General features: G+C 42.6%; 1 protein-coding gene across 1 annotated transcript in view; it reads left to right on the plus strand.

Annotated features, from left to right (window-relative positions):
- Positions 1-16,215, plus strand: part of kif6 (kinesin family member 6) — a 306,561-nt gene that overhangs the window by 34,866 nt on the left and 255,480 nt on the right. Inside the window, exon 6 of the mRNA XM_059519411.1 lies at positions 10,180-10,309. Within this exon, the coding sequence (XP_059375394.1) occupies positions 10,180-10,309 (130 nt within the window). The remainder of the gene's footprint in view (positions 1-10,179; positions 10,310-16,215) is intronic.

A 16,215-nucleotide genomic window follows, 5' to 3' on the forward strand; every position in this document is an offset into this window, starting at 1 on the left:
AAAAATAAAAAAATCACTTCTAAAGCGAGAATCGAACACAACATCCTAACCGCCAGACTACACCTTACTCTTAGTGATGACTGCACGCAGACTTTAGTCGACTTTCTGACCGAAAGCCAAGCTGGCAGCATGGGTGGTCACACTCTCTGGTCTCTGTTTCCCTGAGTCTCCACTAGTGGTCTCACTTCCCCATAGGCACCTCACCGTAGGCACTACAATTCCCACAAAGCCTTGTCCCTTCATCACAGTAATTGCACTCCTGTTAATTGCACTCAGGTGTCTTCACTTGATAGTCATTACCCTGCCTATATTAACTGGTCTTTTTCTGTTAGTCTTCATGGAGTCCTTTCATTCCTTCACCCAGTTTCCTCGCCTTCCGTGTTTCCTCGTCTTCCGAGTTTCCTGTTCCCGTTCCTGTTCCTTCCCTGTTTTTTATTGTTGGATGGATTCATGGTTTTGACCCCTGCTTGTTGGATTCTGATTTGCATTACCCATTAAATACCACACTGCATTTGGATCTCTCGTCTCCTGCGTTTCTCTGGGTTCCGATCGTAACAGACTCCATCCATGTCGAGATCCAGTGGTGTGGGACTTCATTCCCGTTCCCCAGCCAGTATGGTGGAGCGGAGGGCGAAATATATAAAATTAACCACCCTCCGCCAAGAATGAGATGGGTGCTATGGTACATGTGTTCTGGACCCTGGCAGATGGTTTGGGATACAATGATGTGGACCTAAAGGACATTTTCAACACCGGTCTGGATGAACCGGTGCCTCGAAGGGAAATGGACCAGTTGGACGCTTTTAGTTTCTGGGAATTTGTGTTCTACTTGCAGCATCGGCTTCCGTGGGATGCCCCAGCCACTCCTGTCTCTCCCGGTGGGATGGCCGATTCTGGACCGGGGTCTGCAAACAGGAAAACCGCCAGCCCAGCACCACTGCACAGTATGGTTGCCAGCCCAGCGCCACAACACAAGGTGGTCGCCAGTCCAGCGTCACGGCGCAAGATGGCCGCCAGCCCAGCGCCACAGGGCAAGATGGCCGCCGGCCCAGTGCCACTGCCCAAGATGGTTGCCGGCCCAGCGCCACTGCCCAAGGTGGCCGCCGGCCCAGCGCCACTTCCCAAGATGGCCGCTTGTCCATCGCCTCTGCACAAGATGAGAGCCACAGTTGACCCTCCAGAGTCGAGTCAGGTTCCTGTTGACCCTCCAGAGTAGAGTCAGGTTCCCGTTGACCCTCCAGAGTCAGGTCAGGTTCCCGTTAACCCTCCAGAGTCGAGTCAGGTTCCCTCCAGAGTCAGGTCAGGTTCCTGTTGACCCTCCAGAGTCAGGTCAGGTTCCTGTTGACCCACCAGAGTCAGGCCAAGTCACCGTTGACCCTCCAGAGTCAGGGCAAGTCACCGTTGACACTCCAGAGTCAGGGCAAGTCACCGTTGACACTCCAGAGTCCGGTCAAGTCACCGTTGACACTCCAGAGTCAAGGCAAGTCACCGTTGACACTCCAGAGTCAGGGCAAGTCACTGTAGTCAGGGCAAGTCACTGTTGACACTCCAGAGTTAGGGCAAGTCACCGTTGACACTCCAGAGTCAGGGAAAGTCACTGTTGACACTCTGGAGTCAGGGCAAGTCACTGTTGACACTCCGGAGTCAGGGCAAGTCACCAGTGTTCTTCATGGGCAAAGGCAAGTCACAATTGATATTCATGGACAAAGGCAAGTCACCAGTGTTCTTCATGAGCAAGGTCAAGTCACCGACTATCTTCATGGGCAAAGGCAAGTCACCATTGATCTTCATGAACAAATGCAAGTCACCATTGATCTTCATGAGCAGAGTCATGTCACCAATGATCTTCATGAGCAGAGTCAAGTCACCAATGATCTTCATGAGCAGAGTCAAGTCATCATTGATCTTCCTGAATCCATTGTAAACACCACAGAATTATTAGAGCCTCCCCACGTCTCTGCTGAACTACCAGAGCCTCGTCACGTCTTAGCCGAACTCTCTGAGCGCTCGACTGATCCTGTCATGGCCACGGAGGCCACCCTTAACTTGTTCATGTGCTCTGTTTCAGACTTTCCTAACCAGACTTGCTCTCCTGTGTCATCGATCCCACTGTGGTGGTCTTCTGCGCCACCCGGGTGGGCTTCTGTCTCGACCGCACGGATGTGGTGGTCTTCTGCGCCGCCCTGGTGGGCTTCTGTCTCGACCGCACGGAGGTGGTGGTCTACTGCGCCGCCCGGGTGGGCTTCTGTCCTGACCGCACGGATGCGGTGGTCTTCTGCGCCACCTTGGTGGGCTTCTGCCCTGACGGCACGGAGGTGGTGGTCTTCTGCGCCGCCCTGGTGGGCTTCTGTCTCGACCGCACGGATGTGGTGGTTTTCTGCGCCGCCCGGGTGGGCTTCAGTCTCGACTGCACGGATGTGGTGGTCTTCTGCGCCGCCCTGGTGGGCTTCTGTCTCAACCGCACAGATGCGGTGGTCTTCTGCGCCGCCCTGGTGGGCTTCTGTCTCGACCGCATGGCTCCAATTCCACCTTGCTCCTCTCTGGATTCCTGCCCTGTCGGTTCGGCCCTGGGCCACTGAACGTTATGTTCCTTCCTGGACTTGTGTTTTGTTGTTGTTTTGTTTTTGTTTTTGTTTTGCTCTTCTTCTCTCTGTTTCCATCTATGGACCTGGCCCTCCGTCCCTCCCCCTGATCCTCCGCCGGTCCAACTCCCTCCTGGGCTCCTTGTTTTTGTTTTTTGCACTTCCTGTCTCTGTTTCCCCATTTTACCTGGCTCTCCGTTCCTCTCCCTGGTCCCCCACCACTCCACCTTCCTCCTGGTCTCTGTGTTCCTTGGTCTCTTCTTGTGTTCAGGTGGAGCATCTGGTAGCTGCTCCGTGGAGGAGGGGGTAATGTCACGCTGTCTGGTCTCTGTTTCCCTGAGTCTCCACTTATGGTCTCACTTCCCCATAGGCACCTCACCGTAGGCACTACAATTCCCACAAAGCCTTGTCCCTTCATCACAGTAATTGCACTCCTGTTAATTGCACTCAGGTATCTTGTTGGATGGATTTATGGTTTTGACCCCTGCTTGTTGGATTCTGATTTGGATTACCCATTAAATACCACACTGCATTTGGATCTCTCGTCTCCTGCGTTTCTCTGGGTTCCGATCGTAACACAAGTAGAATAAATGAAACAGGACAAATTTAATCTCGACAAACTATATCATTATAAAGATCTAAGCCTCAAGCATCGAAGACAGATCGCTGCTTTTCAATGGAAAGCTTATAAAGACTGTATTTGCTACATTTGTGTAAGCAGTACACATAAAAACATGAATAATGGAAATGCAGTACATACCAGATTAGTCGTAATAACGAGTCATAAACACATCCACAGCTCTAAATCCCGGTTTAGTTAGAAAGGTAAGGTTCCACGAACGTAATCTCATGGAGCACGTTTGGTCCAACAAAGCAATAACGTTGTAATATGGATCATAATTCCTTTCTTTACTTTTCAGTTTTTCAGCGACAGGACTGTTTATGTCCGTTATGGAATATGGAAACTGCTTCTTGGTAGTAAAAAAACGGCATGGTTTTGCAGCGTACAGTGTCACAAACGGAATGAGACGATCCACCAAAAAAAAGTGAATGAAAGATAGTATATTTGAATTCTGGCGCTCTCTCGTGACGGCTCGTGACGCGCTCTGATGCACCTGTCAGCTGATGGAGGCAGAACTTCTAGCGATCACCTTTTTCTTTGTTTTATTTTTCAACAGGTTTTATATATGTGAGAGTGTGTTTTATGTTGAATGTGAATGTATCTGCATGATCTGTTTGAGTCGAAATCAGCGCAAATCAGCTCGCTATTACTGTATGATCACGGCTATCAAAGCGAACGCGTCTATATGATAAGAGAAGAAAATTATTTACTTTATGGTGCATTTGTATTGTTACCATCTGTATAAGTGGCCATCAGCACATCACACTTATTTGCATTGTAATTCATTGTAAATGCTACATTTCTAGCAATCTCAGGATTTTCTGTAATTGGCTCACAAAGTTAAATCATTTTTTATTTTTCTTATTATTCTTATTTTTCTTACTCAAATTATTCTTATTGTATTTTTCTAGTGCTCAAATAAATCACTTATATGATGTCTTAGTTTCTGTCTAGTGCTTTATTATTGAAAAAAAATTATGCAGTGGTATGTTTAATGACTAAATAGTTTGTAGAAGCCTTCAATACAGTTGGTAAATATTTTTTTATATTGGGGGGGTGGGGCGTGTAGACAAAGTCTCCTAAAAATATTTGCAGGGGTATAATTTTTCATTATATCTTATTCAGATTTGAAATAGAAACGCATGAGACATGTGACTTTCAACCCATTACTGTTCTAGATTGCTCCAGGACTGATTTCATGTATTTTTATATCAAATAAAAAATATTTAAGTGTGGTAAAAAAAGAAATCAAGGCATTTTAGTGTCTATAACTTTTAATATTTTTGAGCATTATAAAATCTGGTTGAAAAAAGTAAAGCCCAAGGGGTCTTCTTTCCATAGACACCAAAATTATATTTGTAACACACTGAAGTGTGAAACTGTTACAGTTTTAAGTTGGGTAGAGCACTTTCAGCTGTGAGTCCCATTATGGAGGGTCAGGTTAACAGGTTAACTGTCATTTTGCATTATTGACACTGTTTTCCTAATGAATGTTGTTCAGTTGCTTTGACGCAATGTATTTTGTTTAAAGCGCTATATAAATAAAGGTGAATTGACTTGACTTGACCAGAAGTTCACCAGGATGGCTCAAGACAGCTGGTTCTTCTTTAGTGTCCTGAGTAAGAAGAGGTGCTGGTGAGCCTTCTTGACCAGGCTGGAGGTGTTTGTAGTCCAGGACAGGTCCTCCGAGATGAATTGCTGGAGACACTGGAGACACGTTCAACAACCATTCCGTTAATGTGGATGGGGTCATGCGTGCTTTCTTTCTTCTACCTAAAGTCCACAATGAGTGTAACGATTGATCACAGGAACGAGAGATCCAAAAGCAGTGTGTTTAATGGGTAATCCAATATCAGTCCAAAAACAGGCAAAAGGTCATAAACATCAGTCCAAAAAACACGAACAAGAGATACGAAAAACACAAGGGAACACGAGAAACTCAGGGGACGGAAAACAAGGACTCCATGAAACAGAATGAAAACAGACCGGTATATATGGACAGGTGATGACGATGAAAGTGAAGACAGCTGAGTGCAATTAACAGGTGTGCAATTAACCGTGATGAAGGGACAAGGCTTGTGGGAAATGCAGGGCTTAAAGTATTCCGGCACTGTGCCGGATCTCCGGCGTGTGGCCGTGAGGAAAAAAATATAATAATATTTGAGAGCCTGTGCATGCAGTTTAATATTTTCGAGCCAATTTATTTCTTCTACCAATCATATGAGAGTCACGCAGCTTTAACTAACGTTACAAGCCTATCAGAAGCAGAGAAGGGCGTGTCCTTGCAACACAGTTTGATTGACGCCCATACGTCAATGTCACGTTAGCGTTGTCTGAGAAAAAAAATGGAGTGCAGATTTATGAAGCCTGGGGATGATGTCCTAGACTCCTAGCAATAGATAAAGGACTCAAAAATAAATGGCGCTTTTTGGCAGTTGGTGCAAAAAACAGACAGCACTGGGCTTGTTTCTGCATGATTTGCTCGAGGAAGCTTCTGTATGCCAGCAGCGGTAAGAAAGTGCTTGCTGGCTATGATTTATGTTGCGTTCCAGGCAACCCGTAACCCGTGTTTTTCCAACCTTAAACCCGTGAAAGTGCACTGGAACGGCAGTCAAACCCGTGACTTCCCACCCGTGAACTCGTACTAGATCGATGTACTCTGAGTTCTGACGTCACATAGCACGCGAAACAACAGTGACAGCCCCTACGGATAACACTGCCTACGGATGCAGTGTTTATGCACGTGGTACACGTTAAAAATAGATTTAAGGACAATGTAACGTTGCAATGAAATTAATAATCTAGCTAAATTTTCTTGCGCTCAGAAAGTTTGGCGTGACTTGCCTGGAACGGTACAAAGTCGTTAGTCGTGGTTTGAAATAGTGATTACGAGCTCAAAAACCTGCCTGGAACGCAGCACCAGACTCAGGTCATAGAGCCGCTGCCCGTGCACTCAAACTTACCACGACGTTGCCAGGAGTAGAGACCTGCGCGGGAGGGATTTTTCAGTCCCGCTCCCGCAAAAAAATCTGTTATTTTCTCCCGCTCCCGCCCGAAAAATCCCGCGGGTAAACGTATAGCAGTTTTTCTTTTCTTTTTTTTATTACATTGCATATTCTGCCTGCTACTCTTTTATTTTTTCACTTGCTCCCCTGTTGAATATAAATGTAAAAAAGAAACGGAAAATAAACAAATGTTTCGTTTTATTTGCGTTTAATTAAAAGTATGAACATGAACAAGGAACTTAGAACATAGAAATACAGTAAAAAAGAAATGTAAATAAAAAATATATAGCTATAATAATTAGGCTATATAGCCTAATAAATTATATAATAATAATAAACCTGGATTTATTTCATGTTCAAAGGAAAAGTGCAGGTCTCTAGCCGGGAGCAACTATTAGTTGACACACCGTTGTCTATGACTGACCATGTCTGCGATTAAAAAATACGTTTGTACACATTTATAGCAGAACATGATTTGTCATTCAGAATTTCGCTGCCACTGGTCACCCTGTGTAGAAAACTGGTAGAAGACAAAAAAAGCGTTAACTAGCCTGTTGGTTTCAAATCAACATGCGAGTTACATCCAAGAAAAAAAAGTGATAATAGCCTTGATTTCACTTCTAATCTTCAGTTTAGCAGTTCAGTTCTTTGAGCACGTTGAGCACTTAATTATTTAAGCACTTTAAGCACTTGTTATTGTTTAGAAGAAAACACTTTATTTGACATAGTACTTTTAAATAAATGGTGCCAAACATAATCATTGAAGAGATTCATGTCTATCTCATTCTTTTTTTAATTTTTTGTAAGCACTTAAGTTCTTGTTACTGTATTTTTGTTATTATCGTCAATATTTGAATTAGGTCTGTCTGTGGAGTTTCTCTCCAAACACCCCCCCCCCCCCCCCCCTAAAAAAAGTTCAGGCTCAGGAATTTTTTCCACTTTAACCCCTGGACATATAGTGCCTGCAGTGGGGTGTCTATGGGGAAGTGACACCACTAGTGGACACCCAGGGAAACACAGACCAGACACCGTGACAATGTGCTCCTTTGTCTTGCTGGTGTTAAGGAGCAGGTTTTTGTCAGCGTACCATGTGGCCAGGTGCTGTACCTCTTCCCTGTAGGCAGTTTCATCATTGTCACTGATGAGGCCAATCACCAAACTTTGCCAATCACTGCAAACTTAATGATGGAGTTGGATCCATGCACAGGCTTGGAGTCGTGGGTGTAAAGGGAGTAAAGGAATGGGCTCAGCACAGCCCTGAGATACGCCGGTGTTGAGTGTGATGGTGGTGGAGCAGGTGTAGCCTGACCTAACATGCTGAGGTCTGTTGGTCAGAAAGTCCATAATCCAGTTGCAGAGGGAGGTGTTAATGTCCAGGCCTCCAAGTTTTGTTGTCAGCTTGGAGGGAATGAAGGTGTTAAATGCTGAGCTGAAGTCAACAAACAAGAGTAACTGTGACACAGACTGATCAGTTTATGACATCAAAGTATCATGAGAGCGGTTCTAGAGTATATTCGAGCGCACACTCTTAGCTTCAAATATAGGCAAGGTGCATACTGTATCTTTAGCGAAAATGCTTCTGAAACGTGCCACGGATACCCTAGTGTAAACACAAGCATTAACTAGAGTGAACGCGTTAGAGCCGTAATGCTCCACATATGCGTTCAGTGTAAATAAGGGGTAAGTCACTCTCGTGGTAATTTGATGTCATACCCAGACATCGCTTCAAGTGATCACACAGCTGCTGCTGCCACCTTATGACAATAAATGTACATTTCAAATCTAGTCTATAGTCTGTCATCGATGTAAAATGCCGTTCATTTTATTTGGACTAATAAATGCTGCTGCCTGCCAGCTGCAATCATCAATAAAAGTTTTTTTTTATCATCATAATTATTACAAATATTCTTGAGGCTATATCTCTCTCCCATATATATATATATATATATATATATATATAAAAGGGGTGTAACGGTACGCAAAAATCACGATTCGGTACGTACCTCGGTTTTAAAGTCAACGGTTCGGTTCATTTTCGGTACAGTAAGGGAAAGAAATGCAAACATTAAACTGCAGGTTGTTTATTACTATAAACTTTTTTTAACAATTTGTTTACACTTTTAAAAAATAGTTTTTAATAAAATATTTATAAAATTAAAAACGACTAAAAATTAAAATACTGCTGCAAAGTTCTCCACTAAATAAAATACTCTCAGTCTCAAACCAATATCATATAATAAAATATAATGAAAAATATAAATAAATAACTATGATTACAGTGCAGCATTACCAATCCCAGCTTGTAGGCCTGCTCATATTTAAAAAATATAACTTTTCCAAAGTGTAAAGTGCAGCATCAACAGTTTCAGTTTTTAGACCTGCTCAGATTTACAATTACAATAGTTTTTTCCTAATTGTAGTGATGTTCACACTCGCGTGATGCCTTTTCAAACCTTGGGCCGTTGACACACTGGCATATTCCACCTGTCAAACATAGTTTATTTTGATGTCAATACTGTTGACGGTGTCCTTTATCAGTAGGCTTTATATTTATGCTCAACATGAAGTATAGATATTGTTGTCGTGAAGACAAGATCCTGGTCTGTCGGCGGTCTCCCTCTATGTCACCTACAGTAGCAGCAGCGCGCCAGCGCCGCGTCAGGCACGATTCTGGTGTGTAAAGACACAGAAAATGCAAAGCAGCCGCCACACTCCTGGCACGCAGCAGAAACGCCACACTCACGCCATGCAGCCAGTGTGTCACCGGCTTTAGAATCAGCTGCAGGGCGGGATTTGTGCTGAACGCGGAGACTTCCGCCACTTAATATGTTCGTTTGGAAACACGAAAATGTACCTATGTTCCGCAAACAAAATATTGCATTCGGTCATTCGGTACACACGTGCACCATACCGAAAGCCCTGTACCGAAACGGTCTGGTACGAATACACGTACCGTTACACCCCTAATATATATATATATATAAATATATATATATATATATAAATATAAATAAATATATAAATATATACATATACAGTGGCGGACTGGGACAGTAAATCAGGCCGGGAATTTGACTCCACCCCAGGCCACCTCTATTAATGCAGTCACCACCACCAAATTTATGTGTCCACCAGCCTGCTTAACTGCTAACCCTGTTAGTTGATGTAACACGTAGACTACCATACATAATATGAATGGATAAATAAATAAACCCTCAAAAACTCACTAGGAATAGACCATTTATACTACCACACCAAAGACAAATATAAAATTGGCTTACACATTTTAAGAAGGGATAATAAAGATACACATACACATGTTTAAATATTTATATTTTATATATTTCCAATGTCCAACTTAAGTATATCAAAAGTATCAGAAACACAAACACATATAAACTTAACAAAAGCTACGACAATGTATGTCCCAGATAACAATGTTTACTCAATAATGCCATAACAAACCAGTAAGAGTAAACAAAGTAATTAGCACTACTAGTACACCAGTACAGACTGCTCTCTGACATCTCGTCAATTATGTCATCTTTATCAAGTTCCATAAGAATCTCCTTCTCTGTTGCCGTCAAAAGGAATGCTTCAAGGTTCTCTTGACTGAGGGAGGTTCTCAAATGGTTCTTCACTAACTTCAGGGTGGAGAAGGTCCTCTCACAGGCAACCTGAGTAATAGATAGTGTGAGGAGGAACTTGTAGCCCAAACCAATGATGTGATAAGCATCAGTAAGCAGATTGTACTGAGACAAGAGGAGATATGAGATATGTGCAGGCATAACAGAAAAAGGCAGTTTTCTTGTCCACTTACACAAGTTATGATGTATATGTCCATGTGTACAGTATTTCTCTGCAATCTGATGTTACACAGCTGATGTTCATTGATTTGATGATTGTCTACTTCCCTCACTCACATTATATTTTGTTTGCTAACATTCTTAACATTTTGTCATTGACTTAGGAAGGTGACAATCATGGAAGATCCAGACCAGAACATTCACCTCAAGAACCTGTCATTGCAACAGTCAACCAATGAAGAGGAAGCTTTGGATTTGCTATTCTTAGGAGACACTAATCGTATGATTGCAGAGGTGAGGAAATCAGTTTGTATGTAAAGGTTGATTCTACTGCACTACTCTGTCAATGTTCACATTGTCAGTGTTTAGGATTGACAAGTATTTTTGTTTTTAAGAAAATAGTTTTTCACCTTTTTTCCCCTCACCTTTTTCACCATATTTTCAATCACCCAAAGGGTGTATAAAATTTCTGTACATTTACTTATTAGAATAGTTAAAACTATAACAGCAATTTGTATCCATACATTTTTCAAATCACTTATCCTATAGGGTAATAACAGCGATTATTAATCAAAACTAAAAAGATATAGGTAAAAGAAAAACATGGACTAGGATCTCATTTAACCCTCTGGAGTCGATTAACGCGTATACGTGTTATGAGTCATTTTCTCCTGATAACCCCGAAAATAACTTAAATTACACTTTTAGTTTTAATCGTACAGATAAGAGCAATACATCAATCGAATCTGTAAAGGGTCTACTTTTTTTTGTATACAGACATAATAACAACAGAACTTTGTGCACTTATAAAATAAAGATAACAAACAAGGTGTGCTGTCTGCAGCCTTTGTCTGCGCTGATCTTCATGTCATGTCATTAAAATGAATCGTAACTCAGTGAATACTCAAAGAAGAGACAGGAGAGAGATAGAAAGCCTGACATGTCTACTTTTAAACTAAACAAGTGCTGCCGAAAACAGATATTCTGTGATAAAGTAATCCATATGAAAACAACGCAATGTCCGTTTTTCACGTCTCCCTTCATTATCTTCTAATGTGACCACGCCCTCGCGCTGAACACTCTATTCAGATTCTATTTTTTCACTGAAGCGCGCGGCTTGAATATGCCCATACAACAGAAGACAGCACAGCGAGACTGTTCTTCAAGTTCTTTTTATTTTACTAATTGCTTTGCGATGAGGGTTTCCTTTCGTGCCTGTTTTCTTATCTCCTCTCCTCTCTCTCACTCTGTTTCTTTTCTCTCTCACTCCGTTTTTTCAAACAACTGTGGTAAGAATCATTCATCAATCACAGTGAGTAATGGCTTCTCCTGCTATTGTTATTTGCACTGCTTGCCACATGTATAGTTTATCTCTCTCTGTCGGCGATGAGGGATTCACATGTGATAAATGTAAGGAATTAGTTAGGCTGACAGAGAGGATTTTAGAATTAGAGACATGCATCCAAACTTTAATTGAGGATAGTAAGAATTAGGGATGTATATTTTCAATCATTTCCATGATCGATGTCATTTAAATTAATGATCAATTAATTGATTGTTAACCTTTATATCAAGTGCCCTCACTCTAGTGAAGTTCAACCCTGCAGTTTCCCCCACTTGAAAGGGTATGCTTGCTTCTGAAGGTTTGGACTGGATTTTATTCAATGACCAGGAATTAATTCTTTCTTTTCTTTCTTTTATTTGAAAGTTGTCATGGCCAAAACCAGGTAAAAAAAACCTTAAACACAAACACAAGTAGGTCAAGAATAAGCCCAAGTAACCATAATAAAGCATCATAACCCAGGATCAAATACTTAAATTTAAACACTAGAAATTAGTCTTGAAAATAAATGGAAAGAGAAACCCCATATCTAGAGCACCCAAATAAATTGAAGACACTTTTAACCAGGTGGCGAATACTGCTCCACATTACTCTGCCTTGACTGCTTCCCCCTTGTGGTCTACTGGAGCCAGCTTAGCTTTGGACTCCACCAGCCTAACTGTTGGACCTTGATCACAGTCCCACCGCAGATACAGGAGTATCACCCATCAGAAAAGGTAATTGCATCAGGCTCAGCTGGCACGCTCACTGGTGTCAAGGCTCTAGGGAACTTGACTTTGCTTAGCTCAGCGTATTCTTCAAAAGGGCCGATGGCATCTTCTCTGAGATTTTTTGATAGCGCAAGTTCCCAAGTGTCCCTGACAGTGCTGCATTTGTGTTTGGCCTCTTGAAATGCTCTACGAACCAAAATTTCTGCTTTACAGATCTCGTCAGACCAACTGGGTCATACAGCCCAGAAACTTGGCTAAGCAACTCTCGTCGTGTCAGTGGGTCTGGCATCTGAGCTCTCACCTCTTCCTTTTGAAGGTCTTGGCCAAGTTTCATCTTTCTCACCCTCTTTGAAAAGTTTATACCAGCCATAACATGAAGCTTGTCATCCTCCAAGGTGTAGCTGAGGCCAAGAGCTTTTTTGTCCTCCTGCTTGAGCTGATTTTGCAGGATTACAGTCTTTGGAGTAGCCTTCTGCTCCTGTTTCCCAAAAGACTCCCTCCTACTTTCAACAGAAAAGACCCACGGCTTCAACTTGAACCCTCCTGCTCCCTGGATCTGCTCCACATTTTCTGTGTTAACTTTGAGCTGGTCCAAGTTGTAATGAGAGGTCAAGATATCATCAACATAGCTGGCCTCCTCTAGCATCCAACGCTCTTCCTCAAGATGGCTAAACTTGGGGAGATTCGCTGTCTCTCTCATGGCGAGTTGAGCAATACAACCTGCTGGCTTGTCAACAATGTATACTCGTGTGACTGCATATATGCCCAGCTCCTCCTCTTCAGAGTCACACCACAGAAACCTATGCAAATGCACCTCCCCTTATGTCTCCCAAAGCTGCAAACTCTCACCTCCGGAACCTGAGAAGCACAGCACAAATAGAATTTAGGATGTCGGGGCCCTTTAACAGGAGGTCATTCAGACTCACCCCTCTGCATTTCTGACTTCTGTTCCAGACCAGTCTCACCAGAGTTGTGACGGAGTGTGGGTTGGGTGCGATGAGGTGGCTAATGTACCACACTGGGCCAGTCCATGTCTGAAGAACGTCTTTAGACAACTTCATTGCCGCCTGGCGCTCGACCATATCGTGAACTTGAGCAGCATAGGCAGCCTTCCACTTTGGCTCCCTGGTCAGCGCACTCTCAATCCTGAGGAAAGTTGCCTCAACTGCACTCCTGTTGCTTGGTAATGTGGCTGGATCTTCTACCCAGAGGTACTTGGTGTGCCAGTGAGGACTCTCATTGTGCTCATCTTCAGCTATATATGTTAGCCCATTCTTTACCACCTCCAGCTCCCTTTCTTCAGCGAGGGTCATCTCTTTGCCGCCTGGCTGACAATTTCCACAGCGACATCCCCCGCATTTCAGGATGCAGCCAGCACCGATGCTATCCCATTTCCACTACTCGAGGAATCTAGATGTAGTAGTTCCACAACTGAATCCCTGAAGTTGCTGGCTTTGTTGACGATTAAGGGGGACCACGTAGGTGTGTTCTTCATACTTTACTGCAGCAGTTCTCATAGACCTTGCGAAATGCTTTCTCGATGTGTGGGCTGATACAGTTACCGCCTCAAACAACTCAGGATGCGTGCCAGCAACTGTCTTTCCCATTGGTCCGTCCCACAGCACAAGGTCCCCCACCATGCAGAATTTCCATTTCCATTTTCCATGCGGAGAGTGCCTCTTAAGGTGTTGACCCGAATTTTCAGGAGGTACCGCTTTGTCTTGACAAAGGCTTTCATGCCTCCTACACCATGGACTACAAGCGTAATGTCTTCACTTATGAGATTGAGCCGTAAAGTAATGTTTCTTGTTATGCTTGATGTCCCCAAAGATGACACATCCTGAGAGATTACTACTTGACTGGATTGATGCTCTGGTCCTAGCCTGCACGTTTGCACGTCTCTCTTTGTTAACACACCTGATTCAGATAATTAGCTCATTAGAAGTGAACTCTGTACTTGAACTGTGTTTCCATTGTTCATTGCTCCCTACTCCCTGAGCAGGGGAACTCTGTTGAAGTTTACCTCAGTTCGGAACATTCATTCACTGATTTGTGCTGCGCAGCGTCTTTACACACGGACAACTGTGACACATATACCTCTGTAAATCAATACAATTTAAATTCATGTCTCGCACACTTCAATGCACTTTGATTGGAACATATAAGTTCGCTTCGAACTGGAATCATGGCAGAATATCCTGTGATGTCCACTTCGCAGGGCACTTATGTTTGAATTGAACAAACGTCTGAAGCGCTAAAAGAAACGTTCAAAATGTGCAGAGCAGTGGGGTGCGAGGACTGGAATTGAGAACCGCTGCCTTAAAGTGCCAGTGTCACCCAGGTCCCTCAGGTCTTCAAGGGCCTTCTCCACGGATTGGATGAGCTCAACAATTTTCTTGGGCTGGTGATATTTGGCAGCTGGAAATCTCTGGAGATCCTCTACTATTTCAATAGCGATCGCAGTTTGGCTTCCAAACCGATTCTCTAAGAAAAATGTCATTTGCTGTGTTATAGGTCAATAATCAAAGATCTCTCATTACTTTCTTATCCAAGCTGTCAAGAAGCTGAAACATTTTGACTTCTTTTGAACCAGTGGGTTCTCCTTTCCTCTGTTTTCTGCTGTGCAAATTTTGTTTGTGAGGGAAATAACAGTACATTTTCGCAGTTATTTTATCTAATCAGATCGATTAATTTCTTCAAGATTTCAAAATCAGATAGCCTACTGATAATGTAGTAGCACTGCAAGATTACATTTGTTTGAATGCATTATTTGCTAAAGTGATTGCGTGTAAATGTGCTGTATCTGTTTAAATCATGCTTTAACCCAAAAAATAATCAGTATAAGAAACAGACAAAACTCCTTAGCCTTTTACATCCCGCTCGACTCTTGCAGTCGTTATAACCTGATCAAGCCATAGCTAAATATGTTAAACATGAATTCTTGCTGAATATGCAGTTATATTATGGGCTGTTGGCATGAATTGTACTCGTGATGGAGGCTCCAGTCAGAATCTCACCGCTCTGCTCACCATCTTCTCGGCAGCGTGTCTCTATGTCAGACTTGCGGGGAGGGTTGAGCCACTCGGAACTACGGGAGCCTGAGTGGTGCGTCGGTGGATGTTAAAAAGAAAACTGATTTTCATTCAAACAAACCGATGTATTTACAGTTTGTATTTTGAAATTACAAATTCGAGTTAATCAATAAAAAAAAACGATTTATCACACAGCCCTACTTGCTTTCATATAATTTAATAAAAAAAATGCAGCTGCATTTAAATGCAGGTGTGTAAAATATGTGCAAGATTTGCACTGCACTGATGGTAGATGTGCAGCATTTATTCTTATTCTTGTTTTATCTTCATTACAAATCTTGTTTGGTTTTATTTTGGATAATTGCATGTAAAAAATAATTTACGTTGTAATGCATATGCAAAATGTGAATTAATATTCATAATAAAATGTTTGTACAAAAATTATTAATGCGCATTAATGACAGGGCGCATTAATATTCATCATTCAACAATCTGTGAAGGTTACATTTCTCTTGTCAGAGAAGCCAGCACTGTGAATTTCATCTTGCAGACGACAAGAAAACATTTGTTTGTTAAAGGTGCCATCTGTCATATCTGGCAAAAAAATCAAGTCATACTCCACATTCCATAACAGATGGGGGCAGTATGCCTCAATAAAGTGAATTGGTCTACTCTAGAGTAACAAACGAGAAACGGCATAGTCTCTATGCTCTGAAGCCTATAAGACAGCAGTTCTCAATTGCAGTCCTCGCGCCCCACTGCTCTGCACATTTTGAACGTTTCTCTTAGAGCTTCAGACATTTGTTCTATTCGAACATAAGTGCCCTGCGAAGTGGACATCACAGGATATTCAGCCATGATTCCAGTTCGAAGCGAACGTAGCTATATGTTCCAATCAAAGTGCATTGAAGTGTGCAAGACGTGAATTTAAATTGTATCGATTTACAGAGGTATATGATGTCACAGTTGTCCATGTTTAAAGATGATGCACAGCACAAATCAGTGAATGAATGTTTCGATGTGAGGTAAACTTCAACAGACTTCCCCTGCTCAGAGAGTAGGGAGCAATGAACATTTGAAAAACAGTTCATGCACGGAGTTCATTTCTAATGAGCT

This window comes from Carassius carassius, chromosome 31 (genome assembly GCF_963082965.1).
Source record: "Carassius carassius chromosome 31, fCarCar2.1, whole genome shotgun sequence".
In the NCBI taxonomy this organism is placed as follows: Eukaryota; Metazoa; Chordata; class Actinopteri; order Cypriniformes; family Cyprinidae; genus Carassius; species Carassius carassius.